Below are 18,293 nucleotides of genomic sequence, written 5' to 3' on the forward strand. Positions count from 1 at the left end.
TTACTGGGTTTTTGCACTTTGTCCATCGTTCGGTTTTCTGGAAACCAGAAAACCCAACGTTTCGGAAACTGGATCTGTTTATGTCCTCAGGTGGAAGGGGGGGGCATATATTCGTATCTACTCTGTTGAGTCCCTTAGTGAGAGCTAACCTCAATCACTGGTCACCGAACAGAGTAGGTGTCTCCCCCCTTCACCTGAGGACGGAAACACATCCACTTTCCGAAACGTTGTGTTTTCTGGTTTCTAGAATACCGGACGATAGACAAAGGCGTAAAACCCAGTAATTCTGAGTATTATACACCTTCGTCAGAACCCTTTAGAATCTACTTTGATTTCTGCGTTTGGGTTTTCCTGTATAGGTGGAGGTCTTGTGAAGGACCGACCCTTCCCCAAGGGGTCCTTCCAAATGTCTATAATACCTAAATCCGGGAAAACGGGAACCCTTGGACCACACTGATCTGTCGCGCCATACAAGGATTGGGTAGGCAATTCTTTTTACTGGGGGCCATACAGAGACATTTCTACGCGACCGCGAACTCCGTAGCTTCTTACGATAAATAATGTAGTCTAAAAATGATTAAAGTTTATCGATTATTCGTAGTGAATTTACACAATTTACTGATGTTCCAAAATATATAAAAAATTTTGTTCACAATTATATCTGCTTCTAAGGAAACACGAAAGAAAACTGTTAAGAGTTAAACTGTGAATATTTACGTCTATTTGAGAAACTTATATTCTGCAGGATCTGAAGCCTTCATGGCGGTTAAAGATGATAAAATCTTCTCGGGCTATCAGTCGTGTCAGGTGGTTAAAAATAACAGACGTTTCAGGGACCATCGCTGTCCCCATCATCAGGGCCGATGGCTTATTCTCTGAATCACACATTTTAACACAGATAAAATTCCTGATGGAACACTAATCTGCCATGAAATGAAGTAGGCTTATGTTTGCAATAGTTGGCTTCATAATCGAGGCATCTATGGAGAACTGCTGAAACTAACAATAGGTCACATACCTAATTTGGTGGCGTATTATACCACGAACTCAGGTATGTTACGAAATTGGGCACGTTTACTCTATCCAACGGTTCGTGAAACTCGCCAACAAACCGAAAGCTACGAGTAAAGACGTTCCTACAGGAGTATTGCGGCATCTGTCCCGTTACTACGCATTCCACAAAACATTATCATAACAAAAGCTTCATATTTTCAGCCCACTTTCCTTATTTTTAAAACATAAACATAGGCTTATGTGATTACCTTTTTGTTTTTGTGTCCGTGTATCCTCTCTCCCAACAACTTTTGAACTCCTGAACGAAACTTTCAGAAACTTGGCATGTATATCATGGCACCTGAGCCCATCTCAACGGCGTATTTCATAAATCCCTCCAATCAGTCTGTTTATCCCCAATGTTGCTAAACAACGGCTTGGTAGACGCGTTCCCGCGGCAACGATTACACAATAATAGAAGAACTGTTGGAGGCGTGCAGGACATAAGAATTTTGGGTGTAAAGAACTGGAGGAATGTAGCATCGAATAGAGAAGAATGGAGAGCAATCCTGAGGAAGGCCAGGGCTCACAAAGGGCTGTCGTGCCAGTGATGATGATGATGATGATGTTGGAGGCGTGGTTTTCTATGCGGTCGGTGTTCTATCAAAGGAGAGTCTAGGGGTCTGTTTGTGTATTCCCTTCTCATTACTAGGAAACAGCTCGGAAAACACGTTCCAGCGGCAACGAAGAATTGTTACAGGCGTCGCTTTCTATGCGGTCCGTGTAACATCAAAGAAAAGTAGACGATAAGTTCTTATCAGAACTTCTTGTTTGGAACTCTGTAACCATATAGACATTCACACCCCTATGTAAGATGTCTCTAATGTTTACCTACCTTAAGTTACTGATGGTAGGAAGTGAAAATACAACAATCATACGCCGTGAGCTGCCAACAACTGGTGAACTGTAGCTGCTGTAAGTACATCTCTAACAAGAGAGAGAACTGGCCGAGTGTTTCCCACCCCTGTTCCAGGAACATTTGTACGCGCTGGAGGCAAGTACCATAGCTCGCATTCACTTGTCACGTCTCGAAATGCATGATTATAATAATGGTCGCAATACAGAAAGGACTGCTCCAGGAAACCGAATTATGAATCACTGAATAGAAATGCAGATTTCAATACAGCCTCTTGTGATGCGAAGCACTGTATCATCCAGTTTGATTATGTCTTTCAAACTGCTTCATGACTCTAACAAATGGGCATAAAACAAATTAGAAAAGTCTCCCCAACACGAAGGATAGGTACGTTTCGATCTGTTCGACGCGTTACGCAACAACGCCTAATTGCGTCTGAGTTCCGGAACAAACATCCGTAAGCGTCCTGAATACTTCAGCCTGTACCCGGGTTCGACTGTCGACAGAGTCACGGAGAATCTCTTTCCTCAATTCCGTCCAGACTGACACCGCTGTTAGCAAAGCTGTCAGGGGCCGAAGTGTGAAGCTCTAGCCGCTTACCGCCTGAGTACCCGTTACCATAAAACAAAAAGAAACATCGTGGCTTTAGTCCGCAAGCGAACTATACCGATCGAGCGATCGCCGCTTGTCAGTGAAGTTAGTACCAACTTTAGCGGATAGAGGGTGGCACGTGATCAGCGCAACGGATCCCCACGGCCGTTAATCTCGGTTTTCTAGACTGCAATGACGCTTATAATTAAGTGTAATTAATAGCTGTGTTAAACTGAGCAGTGAATCCAATATCCATCACCAAACCCCGTCGAGATTCACTCCTACACGTGACAATATGTTTCACACACTTCTAAACCACAGATGAACTCCCATCAATATCCCAACAGGGATTAATTCGATAACTGTGCCCCAGTGCCCATAATATTGTGCTAGAAGTCCATTCAGACTTCTATCGTGATCAAATCCCTGGTTTAAGACCAATTTAGGTCATCAAATGGACATAACCTGGAGGTTTTATAGGAATGAAACCAACTGGATTCTTACAACTGTCATGTGGGCCCCTAGTTTCCTCACTACAAAGCCAGGCAGATGTGATTTCTGTGACAGGGGGGCAATAAAGTACAGGGAAGCGGGACTGGGACAACAAGGTGCATACAAAACTTGATAACTCTCCAGCTTATTGCTCTTCGGTCTTAACCTAAATAGATGCATATCCAATATCCGTTGTAAATGTGGATATGAACTTCGCGAATTGTCGTTTGTAAAATCCGTTTCGGATATACAAACATTTTCTGTTTGTAAGAATTAGGAATGGCATGGATCACCTTTGAAAGAATTCTTAGGAAAGTGTATGATCATTATGTCATCAGTACAATCCGATTGGTCACACTTGCTTTGCAATTAATCTGGAGACAATGTGTTCTTGGTATTTTTGGTGCTACAAACGTAATGGTGATGTTAGTAGTAGTAGTAGTAGCAGTAGTAGTAGTAGTAGTAGTAGTAGTAGTAGTAGTAGTATAGTAGTAGTAGTAGTAGTAGTAGTACCAGCAGCAGCAGCAGCAGTAGTATGGTGTGATCCAGGATAGCTCAGTCGGCATTGGGGCCGACCCAGTCTCCTATCCAGTGGGTACCAGGGACGTTGAACTGACCACTCACCTCCAACTAGTACCGAGGTAAAACACTGTGGCGTTGTACTTCCACTCCCCCATACGCCTTCATGGCATAGTGCTTAATTACAAAACTAATTACAGGACTAATCTTAGAGGTGATGATGGTAGCAGTAGTAGTAACTAACTTCAGGGAGCTGAGCCCTCCTTGAGAAGCCGCTATTTGTGCAGCTACTCAAGAACTTCCCAGCATTTTGTGGAACCCGAAGGTTCATTTCCGTGTTCACAAGAACCCTCTACTGGTCCCTATCCTTAGCCAGATCAATCCATTCCATACCACCCCATCATCACCAGTGCACGATAACGAAGTTTCAGATTCAATGAAAGGAGAGGAACTTTTTGACCAGCTCAGCCACTACTGACCGTCATTAATCAACAAAATGTTTCTGATTTCACGGATTCGCATCACCTCGGAATTATTTCCGGGGCACCTTATTATGACGACGATGGCCATCCTTTCTTGTCCCTTCCTTCGCCTTGGTATGTGAGTCCCGGCTACGGGCAGGCTGTCCTGTCGCTCGCATCACCGCAATTACCACAGCAACCCACCGCTGCTGGCTGTCATGCAGCCCAGATAACTTTACATCGCGGTCGAAGGAACACGTCGGACACAATAACCGCAAGCAGAGGCACTGCGCCGGCGAGTAACTGTTGCGTCATGTTTCATACAGCAACACTGCTTGTCGCAGTGTGCTAGGGGGGGTCCTGGTTCAGACCTTCCTCAGTCTCTGCAGGAAAGAGCTGGGTTTATCTAATAACGCTGGTACTAACTCAAATTATGTGGCGTAGATTGACAGGATGCAGATCACAGTGGCCGCGCGGTCTAAGGCATGAACTGTCTTGCCGAACCGCTAATTTTACTTCGTGGAACCCCTGGGTCGCTCGCAGATCTGGGACACACTGGTCTAAGGGACTCTAGAGAGCTACGACAAACCTCAGACAAGGCAGTCGGTGTCCCGATAGAAGGTTTATCGTTCGAGCCAACCTGCTCCGTGCCTCCGTAAAGAACGAACAATCGATTCTCAATACCCGATAGCGCGTCCGTAAGGTGAAGTTTAAACAAGGACTTTATCGACGGTGTTTCCGAGACTCCGTACGATACTCAAATTCCGACAGCCCTTTATAAAAATATTTTTTTTTAAGTTCAGGTAAAGTTTGGAGGGGGGCGTATACTAGACCTATACGAGTATAAACCTTACAAATCTGAGCCAGACTCTCCAACACCAAATTTCGTTGAAATCCGTGTATTAAGGAATTACAACGCACGCTTTTCGGACGCTGAAAGAAGTAGTAGTATCCTGTTTGCATTTCATCTGGAGAGTATTTATTCTTGGTATTTTAGTGCTACAATCGTAGTAGTAGTAGTAGTAGCAGTAGTAGTAGAAGATTAGAAGTGAGATAATGTAAAACTAAGAACAGGATAAGAATTTTTTTTTATCTTCTGGGATAGAACTCCGTGAAGTCATCTGAAAGAAAACCGACGTTTCAGAGGAACATATCGGATCCATCTTCAAGGTCAATTAATAATCCCTGGAAGAAACGAGCACAAAGCAGGTAGCAAACAGAGCTTCATGCTACTTCAAGCCTCACGATGAATGCGACATGGTCCTCCGAAGTCATCTGACTTTCAACGGACTACATGACATCATACCCCCGAAGATAGAACTCTTCATAACCACCGGTGTGACAACCTCAAAACCCACACGGGTTATGAACTGAACAGGGCGTGAGAGGAGATGTAGGAGAGAGAAGATGATAAAGAAGAGAAAAGCAATAAATTAAGAGAACAAGAAATAGACGGAAGAAAGGAAGAAATTATAGAGGAGAACGGAATTACGAATTAGGAGTAAGGGAAGGAGAACAAATAACCACGAAACAGAAGAAGATGAGGAAATATGTTGAGGCCGAGAGCGCTCACTCACCGATCTCCCTGAAAGGGGCAAGTTGTTGCCAGCACGTGATGAGGCTGCAGGACCCAGAGACACCGTGACACTTGCATGTCACCCGCGACTTCTTGATCACCGCCTGCAACAGCAACAATAACAACAACAATCACAATATCAGCTCAGAAATTCTGAGAAATTGCAACTCGCCTCATTGCTGTGCCAAATTGCAGTAGCCCGTGCTTAACGGTCAGCACATTTCTGTCTTCTGTGTACCGACAATTGGCTAAAATCGTTGTAGCACACATACAGCACTCTCTCTTCCGCTACTGCTGTATTAAATACAACGCCATGAAGGAATATGCCGGCGTGGAGGTATAACTACGAATTTTTAACGTCGATTCGATGTGGAGGTGAGCTGTCACCTTCACGCGCGGTCGCTTTACTCTCTGGATAGGAGACCGGGTGGGCCCCAGAGCCGGACTGGACGCTGTGGAGAAGAAAGAAATATATTTCCTCTTCTAGAAATTTAACCCGATTTCTCTGTCGTCTTGGTTACTTACAAGAATACGTAGAGCTACACCTTCACTCCGCTATACGTCTTGGCGTAGTGCTTAAGCATCGGGAAGTCTTTACATTAGGGGTTAGCGTGGGTACCACAGACGGTCAGGATATGGTGACGAAGAAAACAGTTCTTGCTCTGCCTGCCGGGAATCGAACACCGGCCGCTGAAGCCCGTAGCCAGGCAGTTTACTGACTGATCCAGTTTGGCTCACAAAATAATGGCCTTCGGGTCTAATCTCAGGATCATATCCATTGTCAGGATTTTATCCTGAAATTTTGTGTTCATTTGCAAGATAAATATTTAGTATGTTCTCTGACAAGGAGGCCAGACAGAACAATCAAAACTGTTTCCTTATTGTACAATCCAAAGCGTAAAACATGAAGGATACTGAGGCCCGAACGGAAATCTTTTCTTCTGACCGGCATGTACAAGGCCATTAAAATATTCAAAAATATTCTGAAATTCTTAGGGTTTCTGAACAAGGTATATTTAACTGACAGAGAAATAAAATAATGTCACGTGTATCGGTGGCTACAGACGAGATTTCGATTGGTAAATGAATTTACTGATAACTTTAACACACGAATCGGAACTACTAACAATTACAGCAGCAGCCCCAATCTCCACAATTCACAAATCACCACACCACCCGTTAAGCCTTTTCCAGCTTGTCTTCACTAGCCGTTCCCTGGCAACGGTTTCTAACAATGGAGATTCTTCAGCTTCATGCGCTCATGTCCTCTCTTCATAGACTCCCGTACAGAACTAACTTGGTCACCCCAACTGTCTTGGAGACGTAAAACTCGGCGCGGACCACGTACAAACACCCCGTTTCCAACAGTACCTCCATTGTTGAGGGTCGATTTGTTGCTGCGGGAACGTGTTTACAGAGCCGTTGCCTAGAGAAGGCTCTGGTATATTCGCATATCTCGCGGTCGTCGCACATCAACGGCTCTACACGCTACAATACTTATGGTCTTCGAACGAAATACTAGACTCTTCTGAAGTAGTAAAGAATTGACAAAATATCTCTATTTCAAAACCCGATACCAATGTAAACAGCACCAAAGACCGACCACGGAGATATACACTATGCCCAGAACAGGAAGAACGAGATCTTCTCTTACGGTGACAACAATCCCTAACCTGATCTGTCTAAAATACTTGTACATTACGTCACCATCAGATAATAATTACGTCATGACAGAAATTTATTCGATTGTATGTATTTTTAACATATGAGCATCAAAATCACCAAACTGGAGACCTCGTTGCACGCACAAAGCTTTTCTTCCGTAAAGTTGCCTACACAAGTTGCGACGTACCCTCAAAGACGTTTCATTTCACAAAGAGCCTTCAATCTGCGCAGACGCGATAAGTAGAAAGTGAACGCGTTAGTAGCTTTGTGAGTTTAATACAATATGGGAACACTGTGCCCTCGTAGATTGCCCCATATTTGCAGTAAATGGATTGAATACGTTTACATAGTCAATATACCCACCCCTCTAACTGAACAGTTCTGCAATCTAATCAACTTCATTGACTTTAAGAAAATGAACAGACCTACTAGGGGGTTGTTCCGATACAAATATGTCACCCCTTCTCTATTTTAAATTCATGTTCCTGCTCGGATCAGTTGAAATGCAATGACTATATCACTCACCATAATCACTTCACGAATTGACAGAATTGTTTCTCACCCCTTACCACCCCATTAGACGTAAACTGTACTTACAAAAGGGTGATGAGAATAAATGTAATTTAGCGAGAGAAGCAGGGTTCACAGTGGAGAGGTTGGGGCCCTGGGGTGTCAGTGCCTCTACTGCATACGGCCCGAGGTGTACTGCTCATTCTGTCGTGTTAATGAAAATCTGGGTTGCGAGTAAAACAGTTCAGCTGAATTCAGTCATTGATAGCATATCTGGGTAATACACTTAATGTAATAACATAGCTTTGCATATGAACTGAATGTGGAAGAACTGAGGAACAAATGGGATCTAAGCAGACGACTGATAAAGTAGACTACACAAAAATGGAAAAAGGAATGAAAAAGAAAATAGGTAACAGACAAGAACTCCGTGGCCTGCAGTCAGCAAATGAACTATACCGACCGAGCGACCGCAGCTTGTCGGCGAAGTTAGTGCCAACTTTAGCGGATAGATGGTGTCGTGTGGTCAGCGCAACGAATCCCCCACGGCCGTTAATTTCGATTTTCTAGACCGGATCCGCTCATTCCTTGAAATAGCTCCTCAATTATCCTCACGAGGCTGAGTGGACCTCGTTCCAGAACCCATTACTTCTCAGAAAATCTGTCAGCGCCGGGAATCGAACCCGGAACCTCAGGATCTGTAGCCAGGAACTTTGACCACTAGACCACAGAGGCGGCAACAGACAAGCACAGGAAAACAAAAGGGGAAAAGTGAAGGAAAAATATATAAATAGGCAAATAACACGGTTCTTAGAAAGTACGACACACATGACAAGTAAAGAAAAAGCACAAACACGTAGTGTTGTCCGTGTGCTTAATCAAACAGTGCACAGAAGGTTCATGAGGGAGTGGAGGTATAGCTCTACACGATCATCGAGGCACTGGATGGATCGAGTGGTCAGCCTACAGCTCAAGCCCCCCCCCTCCCCCTCACTGCAAAGAAGCCAAGTACCCAATTAATAGGACGCTGGATAGGCCCAGAGCGGTTCTGGTCCCGGTGGAAAGAAAAGCATTTTATGCTCCCGCGTGAACTGAAAAATCTTGTACATTTTGGTCCAGCCCAGTCACGTACCGACTGAGCTACTCCAGCTCCTAAAGAGTAAGATAAAGAGGAGGAATAAAGAAAGGAAGAAATAAATAAGAAGCTGTAAAATACAAAAAAAAAAAGAATGACAACAGAATAAAATATAAAATGGAATAACACAGGAAGGAGAAAAGCAAGAAACATGAGCATATTTAGACCCCATATATTTATTTATTTATTTATTTGCAGTTTATCCAACGGCGCTCTCACTGATATACGGCGTCGAAGGGTGGGATGATCAACAATGAATTGAAAAGTGTATGGAAGGAAATGACTGTGGGCAAATTTGAGACACCATCCAGATATTTTCCTGGAGACCATGGAAATTCGCGTATATCCAAAGCAGGAGGAGGCCTAGCCATAGCTCAAGCGGTTAGTCGCTGGCTTCCCACCGCATCGGCCTGGTTTCGAGCCCAGGTCTCGTCATATGGAATTTGTGATGTACTAAGTGGCGCTGGGGCAGGTTTCCTCCGAGTACTTCGGTTTCCCCTGCCAATCTTCATTCCACCAATTGCTCCACAGTCACCCTCACCTATCATCTGTGGCTGGTACAATAGGCCAGTAATGGCCGCAGTCAAGGGACTTAGTCCCACCCCACTAATAACAATAAAAAATAATAAATCAGGATACCCGGTACGCAGGTCGAGGTTCGAACCACTCACTTCCCCCGATACAAGTCACAAGCATTACAGCTTCAGCCATGAGGATTAGCGTCGTTGAACAATGACATTATAAAAAGACAGAGAAAACGAAAAGAACATGGGAACTAAAGAGCGAGCTACGAGTCAATCTAGCATTGCCGCTAATCCCCAATTTGTAATCCGAACGGTCGCCTTTCTCGTGTAACTGGAGAGGCGCGCCGAACAGCTAATTGCTCCAGCACTTGTCCGCGTCGGGGGTCCAATGGTCGGGAAGTTTAATTACTTGAGGGGTGAAATGTACCCATCTCATTGCAGTTTATCCGAGATGAAGCCACTCTGGAAGAGCGGCCCCAGGCTTCATCTCAGATGGATTCGTATGCTGTTCGCTCTCTTTGTAAGCAAACAGTTCACGGAATTGTTAGCTCAGAAGGCCAATTAATTAGGCGTACGTTCCTCAGACTCCATGCACTGTTTCGTATTGTCACGATTTAGGAGTGACTACAGACGGGATTTGGACTGGTCAACGCATTTATTGACTACTTGTACACACGACTCGGAACTACAAGTAATTACAGCGCCACCGCTGATTTCCACACTTTACAAATCACTGAAAGCTAAGTCTTCTTCAGCCTGCAGTGTCTTCACTGGTCGTTGCTTGGTAACAGCTCCCAACAATACAGATTATGCAGCTCTTGTGCTCACGTAGTAACTCTCCGGCGAATGTCCCACAACTGAACTGTCAACTCAACTATAGCGCCATCTCTTCAAAGCCTCCCCTGCAGAACGCAAATCTCAACTAACTGGCTCGCCCCAAATTGTCTTCCTTATAACCCCTTTGCAAGGACCGGGTAGAAAACACCGTTTCAAAAAGTAACTATGTTGTTGCTTGCGTATTCGTTCTAGCGGGAACATGTTTAGTGATCTGCTGTCTAGAAACGGCCGTTTTTACTAGCCTAGCTCGTAGTCATTTCATAGCAACGGCTGTACACGCTATATTGCGAGATTTCAGGTTCTCACGATAATGGCTGTGAAAATTTCTGTCTCCGAGGATGTGACACAGTGTAGTTTGGTAGTAGATTGTTACCGATGTTCCAGAGGAAAATGTCACATTCATCTTCAGGATCGAAGCGTGGGAAAATGTACCAATATAAGTAAAAAGAAACCACATCTTTCCGCTCTTACCTTATTCTCCCCTGAAGTTGGAGGCAGTACGTTCCTCCGTAAGGTCGGTAACGATCTACCACAATATAAGGGGTTCCATAAAATGTTGGGACATTCTTGAGTAGCTGAGCAACTGGCGGTTTCTGAAGAAAGGCCCAGCTCCATGGGGTCAGAGAGATAGTTTGTTAGTTATGGTAGTGGTGAAGAACATTCCATGTGTTCCAACTTTCTATTAGTAACGTGACGTTTACTACGCAACGCAACAGAAACTCTCTCCACTGTCTCGTAACACCGCCCCCCCCCCTCTCACTTCCATTTCACTGGAATTGGCTTCCCTCATCCCTCCACAAACTTATGTATCCCCGACAATAAAGCAGCATACAATTCCCCTCGGGATATATTACGGAGGGGACGTTTCTTTACGTGATGTTGGCAGACGCTAAATGTTTCATTAAACACGTAATTAGTGGAGGGAAAAAGTGATCCACTGTAGCGCTGCTGGGGAAGGAGGAGGTGTCAATGGGGTGGGATTTATGGATGATTATGGGCAGAGAGGAAATAATTGGGCCTACTGCGAACATACTAATGTGGCCTTCTTCGTTTTACTGTGTTAATCACAGAGACCCGGATGGCCGTGCCATAGCGCAGGCGGTTAGTCGCCGAATGTTAGGATAGTAATGAATATAGATTTTAAAAGGATATGAAGGGAAGCGGTTGTAGTAAAGTTTGTGGCATTACCATAGAATTTGCCTAGAGGAACTAAATAAAATCACGCAAAACTTCAGTCTATACAGTACCGTGGCCGTGACTCGATTCGGTAACCTTCCGCAACACAAGTCAGATTCGTTCCAGCCAGCTCAGTGATGCACAATCTCGTTAGTCAGTCAGTCAGTCAGTCAGTAGGTAAACATTTGTGCCAGTGCATCCCTTAATCTGTCCCTCAGCTGGTCAGTCAGTCAGCCAGGTATACGAGTATAGTCATTCAATCAATCTGCTAATTGTTCAGTCAGTATTTGTTTGTCCGTCACTCAAAATAGTTATCAGTTAAGTCAGTGCATTATTCAGTCACTCACTTCTGCAGATAAGAACTTCAGGAAACGAAACCGCGCATGGTGTAGTCCTGTTGCAACACCCACTGTGTAGCAGGCAGCGGAGAACATGAGGGTCCTCCAGTCCTATCACTACACAGCATCGCTCTCCCGGTGTTACTTCTTTGGGAGATCCTAGCTACACACGCGACTGCGCACTCGCATCTTCAACTGGGAACTGTGTGCAGAGGGGACCAACCGAGCCGTACTGAACAGGGATGTCTAAATTCAACAGAGGTGCACAGGACTGAACTATTCCATCCACCAAATGAGTAAGTTGGCTCACGGGGTACCGACTCGGGGGGGGGGTTGTCCTCGTAGAGGTTTGGCCGGGACAAAGACTATCTTGACTGAGGTTTCTCGCGGTTTTTCTCAGTCCTTAAGGGTACATTTGGAGATGGTACCTTAAATTAGGTCATGGCCGTTTCCTTCTTTCTTTTTAATTGCTCGATCCCGGGTCTGGTCAGGTGGGATTTGTGGTGGACAAAGTGGTGCTGGGGCGGGTTTTCTGCGAGTACTTCGGTTTCCCCTGCCAATCTTCATTCCACCAAATTCCCCATCATCATAATCACCCGGGGCAGGCTACAATAGGCCAATCAGTGGCCGCCGTGCCGAGTGGACCCAGTTGGACTCCACCCCCCACTAAGCGAATTTAATTTTATTTTTTTTTTAATTAATCATTAACTATAATCCAGTCATTACAGGTACCGTCGTTAAATAGTCTAAACCACGCATCATCCAGCTGCGTCCCTTCTGGCTCTTACGTTCAGTTGTATAGATGTTTATTTATTGCATACAGGCGTAAGTTATCTATTGTTTTGTATTTTCAGCCCTCTTTGGAATATCTGGACGAAAGATGGATGAAATAGCTCGAGGCTCGAAAATAACTGCATAATGAGGAGCTTCAAAATTTGTATTCTTGGAAAATATAAAGTCAAGGATGATTATATAGCCAGGGCATGTAGCACGCATGGAAGTGAAAAGGAATGCTCATATCGTTGTGGTGGGAACGCCGGAAGACAACAAAATTATGAAGACCTAGACGTAAGGATGATATTAAAATGGATCAATGAGAGATCGGTTGGGGTGGTATGGACTGGATTGATCTGGATCAGGATTGAGACCAGTGGAAGGCTGTTGTGAACATGGTAATGAACCGTCGGGTTCTATAAAACGTTGGGACATTCTTGAGTAGCTGAGCAACTGGCAGCTTGGTCTATCACGCTAGTGTATCAACACAGATTGAGGGTGTATGAGAACAGGTTGCTGGCAATAATGTGTAGGGCCGATAGGGAAGGAAGAAAGAGGCCGGAGAAAACTTAATAATTTGAATTCTGCACCAAATATTATTGTCAGCCTTACGCGCCGGCCGTCCTTTAACCCCAGTAAGATGCCAAGTACTCACTTCTGTTAGAGGTTGAGTCGACGCAAGGATCGTACACATACTTGCATGTGTACTTATTAACTACAGCGAAGTACTAAACATTTGTGTACGTCAAGTGAGTTGTTTAATGCTAATTGTACCATTTACAGGTAAATATTAAATATTTAGCAAAACAGCCCTGTTTGAGCCACACAGCCTTCCTTAGCAAATTCTGCCAGGGTGCATCCTGTTTTCACTTCTTTGGATTACGCAAAAGTAATTTTTTTGCAGAGCAAGGTCGTCAGCCTTGCGACCAACCCCCACCCTGGAGGGCCAAGTCTCTGCATTTATGTTACCCAGTGACAGAGTGGCCAAGTCATACCAACAAGAACGGGGTTAACTTTTCGTCGAATTCTGCGACTCTCAGGGACACACTGGAGGTACCTTAACCTACTGCCACAAGTGGCAATATTAAATATTATTTAAATATATTGTAGCGTGCAGACCCGTCACTAGGTAACGACTGCAATCAAACAGGTTCCCACGGCAACGAATCAACATACAACAGAGGAACTGTTTTCTCGGTCTCTGCAAAAAGGTTATAAGGACAACTGAATCAAGAGTAATTCAGTTGGGAATCGCCATTCAGATGGGACTTGAGCCTGCAAGAAGAGAAACAGCCATTGTTAGAAGCCGTTACCAGGAAACGTCTAGTGAAGACACTGCAGGCTGGGAAAGATTTTGAGTGATTTGTAAAGTGTGGAAATCAGTGACAGTGTTGTAGTTATTTGCAGTCACGTCATTGTAAGCAGTCAATAAATCCAATTATCCAAAACTCCCGTCTATAGTCACACACATATTTGTTACGTGGTACTTGCGCCACTGTTTGTAAAGTCTGAACAGACTGTGTACAATTAATCACCCCGTTATTCATACCCCTGTTCAGTGCCATTGTTTTGTCCAACACACAAAGCCTTCCCCTGGAACTGAACTAGGGAGAAGAGTAGGGGAATGCTTTCAGCAAGATATCCTTCAGAGGGGCAGCCACCAAGATGACATCATGGCCGAAAGCTGGGAGGTCTTCCTGCAAGCTCTTGATGTCTCCTTCACACGTCCACATGCATTATGCATAAAACTCTTTTATTTTTAAAGGAGGAGTCCTTACAATAGCCTGGAGGGGGGGGGAGAGTAAACTAGAAACATCGCTGTCTATATTGTTCCAAGTAGAATAAACACTGGAGCAAGGTGACGGCCAACAAGTGCGTCCACAAACACTGTGCGCGCACATTTGTATACAATGGAGACCAACATAAGAAACGCTAAACCAAATGCCTTTTAATATGTGTACGTTCGATAAATTCATAACTCAAACAATGGAGTCCAACGCTGTCCACTTAATAATCCTACAGATTTTTCTCATTATCGAACATCGGTTAAGAGTATAGCACGTCTGCTCCATATTATGGAGGTCCCGGGTTCTCACCTCGGTTTCGAGACAGAGTTTTCTCAGTCCTTCCAATAACTGAGCCAGGATAGCGATAGGCTACGGACTGGACGGCCAGGATTCGATTCCCGGTAGGGGCAAGATATTTTTCTCAATTGCAGGGGGCCCACTCAGACTCCTGTACAATGGGTACCGGAGAGTGTTTCCCCGGGGGTGGAGCAGCCGGGACGTGAAACTGACCACTCACCTCCATCTAGTGCTAAAATCAAGAAGGGTGGCGCTATACCTCCACTCCCCACGTCTTCATGGAGCGGTGCTTGATTAAGCTCTGGGACAGCTTTGGGGTACGCGGGAGCGTAGTCATTATCTTGGCATCTGATACACACGAGGTTCCCAAGTTGAGTCCTTTGCAGTCATTAGGCGCTAGGATGGGACTGTACCCAGATCGATCGGTTAGAAGTAGCTGGTTTCGATCACCGTTACCAGAATCCTCCACCTGCCGGGAATCGAAACCCCACTCATCCAGTCCCTAGCCCGTCACTATACCAACTGAGCTAACCCGGCTCCCACAGTACATTTAATAGCTCTCCAAATTAAACAAGCATGTCTACGTACGGCCGGACATATGTTCTGAACACTACTGCCTTCATAATGTGATGACGTGTTGTCTGGTAGATATTATATGGCTTTTGGAAGGATAAAACATGCGAAAGAAGGCCATCATGGGTTAATTTCAGTTTAATTTACAGGAAGTCGTAAATCAGGCTGTAGGTTTACTAATGACAAAAAGTAATTCGAAGATTTTAGATACAACACGGTAAAATTTGTCATTCTGAAGACGGGGGCAGCAGGTCCTTCCGAAACACGGGTAACTATATTATCAGAATGCATGGTGTCATCCCAGAAGACTGTCACGTGATAGAGTGACTATAGACGGGGTTTGGATTGGTAATTGGATTTACTGAACACTTACAGTTCGTAACTACAGGTAACTATAGCGCTATCGCTAATTCACCCACTTTGCAGTTCACTACAGCATGTGCTAAGTCTTCTCACTCTGTTGTGTCTTTACGAGTCGCTTCCTGGTGATGGATCCCAACAATGTCCTCTGCTTCTATGCTCACGTTCCTACTGGCTGACGACTGTCCCACAACTAACTCACTGCCCAGAAAACACCGTTACCCTGTAGCTGTTCATTTGTTGCTTCACGGATCGCGTAGAAACACCATTCCTTTGTTGCTGCTTGCGGGTCCTTTCCTAGCAACCGCCACTATACTGTTGTCTATCACGCGGTCGTTGTCCAGCAACGGGTCTACCTGCCACAGTATTAATCTGCATATTCGCCGCAGTGAGAACGTCAGATCTTGGGCGCTTTCTATCTCTGTTTCGAATTCTTCTTGAAAAGTAGACTTTGTAGTGTCGAATGACTGGGTGATTAATGAATGGGGCGGGATGTGGAAGGAAGAGGCTATGGCCTAATTTGATGTATTATCCCTGAATTTGTTTGGAGGGAGTGAGGAATACCACGGAAGATCTGTCAGGATATCCGGTCGCCGGGCCAAGATTTGAATCGGGGACCTTCCGATTATGAAGCAGGATTGTTATCTACTAGATAGTAATTTTTTTCGCCAAGGATATATAGACCTGGCATTTGAGATCGGCAGAATAGCTGTATTTATGTCTTATTCTGAGAGCCACACTGCTGCTGCGTTATGTTCACTGTGGAGGTACTATTTAGCGTCCAGTCAGAACACTACACAATATAAATTAAACCCTAATTCATGATCAGACGTTGCTAGCAAAACAGGGAATATCTGTACGAGCGGACGGACAATAGATAATGCGCTAAATGAAGACGCATATGATAGTGCATGCCATATATTACACCGTAGGATAGTTGGTGAAGGCAGCCATGACAAAGGCTCGGTCCCTGGAAGCGACATGATATACACAATACACTGACGTGTACACTCAATTAACTACGGAACCGAATTCATGGCTTTCAAGCGATGAAATGACCGTACAAAATTTCCGCAAAAAGGAGCAATGGTTATAGTAGAGATCACGTAATTGAGGTAAACAATGTAAAATTGTCCCTGTGCTTAATTAATTAAGCACAATGCCATGAACACATATGGGAGAGTGCAGGCATAGAGCTCTCATGCCATTAACACTTCCTAAATACATATAATTTTGAAGGTCGATGTCTTGTAGGACGTGAAGCATCTGGTCTGACAGAAATTTGCCAACGCGCAGCCATCATTTTCAAAGCAGAAGAACGAGTGTCCGAACAAAATGTCTTTGAATATAATTTAAGAAAGAATGCAATTTATAGAGAATTTTCTTGCTATGAAGATTACACTTAGGGCAGTAGATCAGAAACATCTGGAAAGTTTCGAAATGTGGTGTTGGAGAAGGATGGAGAAGATCAGTTGGACCAATTATATGAGAAATGAAGAAGTGTTAATTAGAGTCAGTGAGCAGAGGAATATCCTACACGAAATAAGAAAACGGAAGGCTAATTGGATTGGTCATGTTTTACGCAGAAACTGCCTTCTAAAAGAAGTTATTGAAGGAAAGACAGAGGGGCGGATAGAAGTGAGGAAGACGAGGAAGAACGTAAGAAGATGCTGGATGACCTTGGGGACAGAAGAGGATACTGTCATGTGAGGGAGTGGAGGAATTGTTTTGGAAGAGACTGTGGACCTGTCGTCTGACAGATTACTGATGATGATGATGATGATGATGATGAAGATTACTGCCTTCTAGGGTGTAACGTCGTACAGTCCGGTAGAAGTCTACCGACGTTTCGGAAGGACATACTGCCTCCATCTTCAGGATCGAAGAGTAATCCAAGCAAGAAACCAGCAAGAAGGCGACCCTCAAATCCAACAAATTTCTTACTGTTTCAAGCACAAACTCCATATAAAGTTCGGGTCAAACGATGAGACAACTTCAGTAAGGTGCCCCGTGCTTAACTAATTAAACACTATGTCCTGGAAGCGTATGGGCGAGTGTATGTATAGATCCACGTATTCTTGACTTCGGCATTATTTAATGAATGGAACTTCACATCCGAGTCACTTTACCCCGGGGGAAAGAACCCCAAATATCCTTTGGACAGGAACGTCGGTTGGCCCCAGAGCAAGTCTGAACAAAGTGGAGAGAGAAAAATTCTGTCCCTAACGCGATTCGAACTCCAACCCCTAAGCCGTCTGGCCCGTAGTATAGATTCGAAATAAACTACCTCAATATACACAGAACCCCGCGGTAGCACAGACACTTTTAAAGCTGGATGGGATTAAGTGTCAGGTGACACGTAAGGATATTGATGGAAGATAGGTTAAAAATGAATAAAGCATTATTAGGAACAGCCATGGCCTACTTTAAGGCACTACTGGGACACCAAGAAAATTATCTGGTTGTGTGTCAGGTCCAATTCAGATTCCTGAACACCCACAATATGAGGCCTTCACTTATATTTTACACTCAGTACAAGAAGCGAATGTTACACGGGCCAAGAAGTTCGGAGCCTTGTCCTTTAAGGGAGGTAGGCGTATATTTGAAGAGCGAAGAACATGACAGTGACCAAGGAACGTCCTTCACGTGTTTTCCTCAAGTCAAGCGCCGAATGGAAGGATGCAAATATGAAACACAAATAAACATTAAACTGGTGTATTACTGTGAAAGTCTCACATCGTTACTAACAATTAACTCCAAATTTCTGAG

The 18,293-nt window shown here is 44.4% G+C and overlaps 1 protein-coding gene across 7 annotated transcripts in view; it reads right to left on the reverse strand.

Moving 5' to 3' along the window:
- LOC111866769 (protein Wnt-5b) overlaps window positions 1-18,293 on the reverse strand; it is a 440,161-nt gene that overhangs the window by 18,081 nt on the left and 403,787 nt on the right. For all 7 annotated transcript variants that reach the window (XM_033752396.1, XM_033752395.1, XM_033752393.1 and 4 more), the window contains one exon: window positions 5,550-5,652. In XM_033752396.1, coding sequence (XP_033608287.1) covers window positions 5,550-5,652 — 103 coding nt within the window. The remainder of the gene's footprint in view (window positions 1-5,549; window positions 5,653-18,293) is intronic.

Source organism: Cryptotermes secundus, unplaced genomic scaffold, assembly GCF_002891405.2.
Source record: "Cryptotermes secundus unplaced genomic scaffold, Csec_1.0 scaffold367, whole genome shotgun sequence".
Lineage (NCBI taxonomy): Eukaryota > Metazoa > Arthropoda > Insecta > Blattodea > Kalotermitidae > Cryptotermes > Cryptotermes secundus.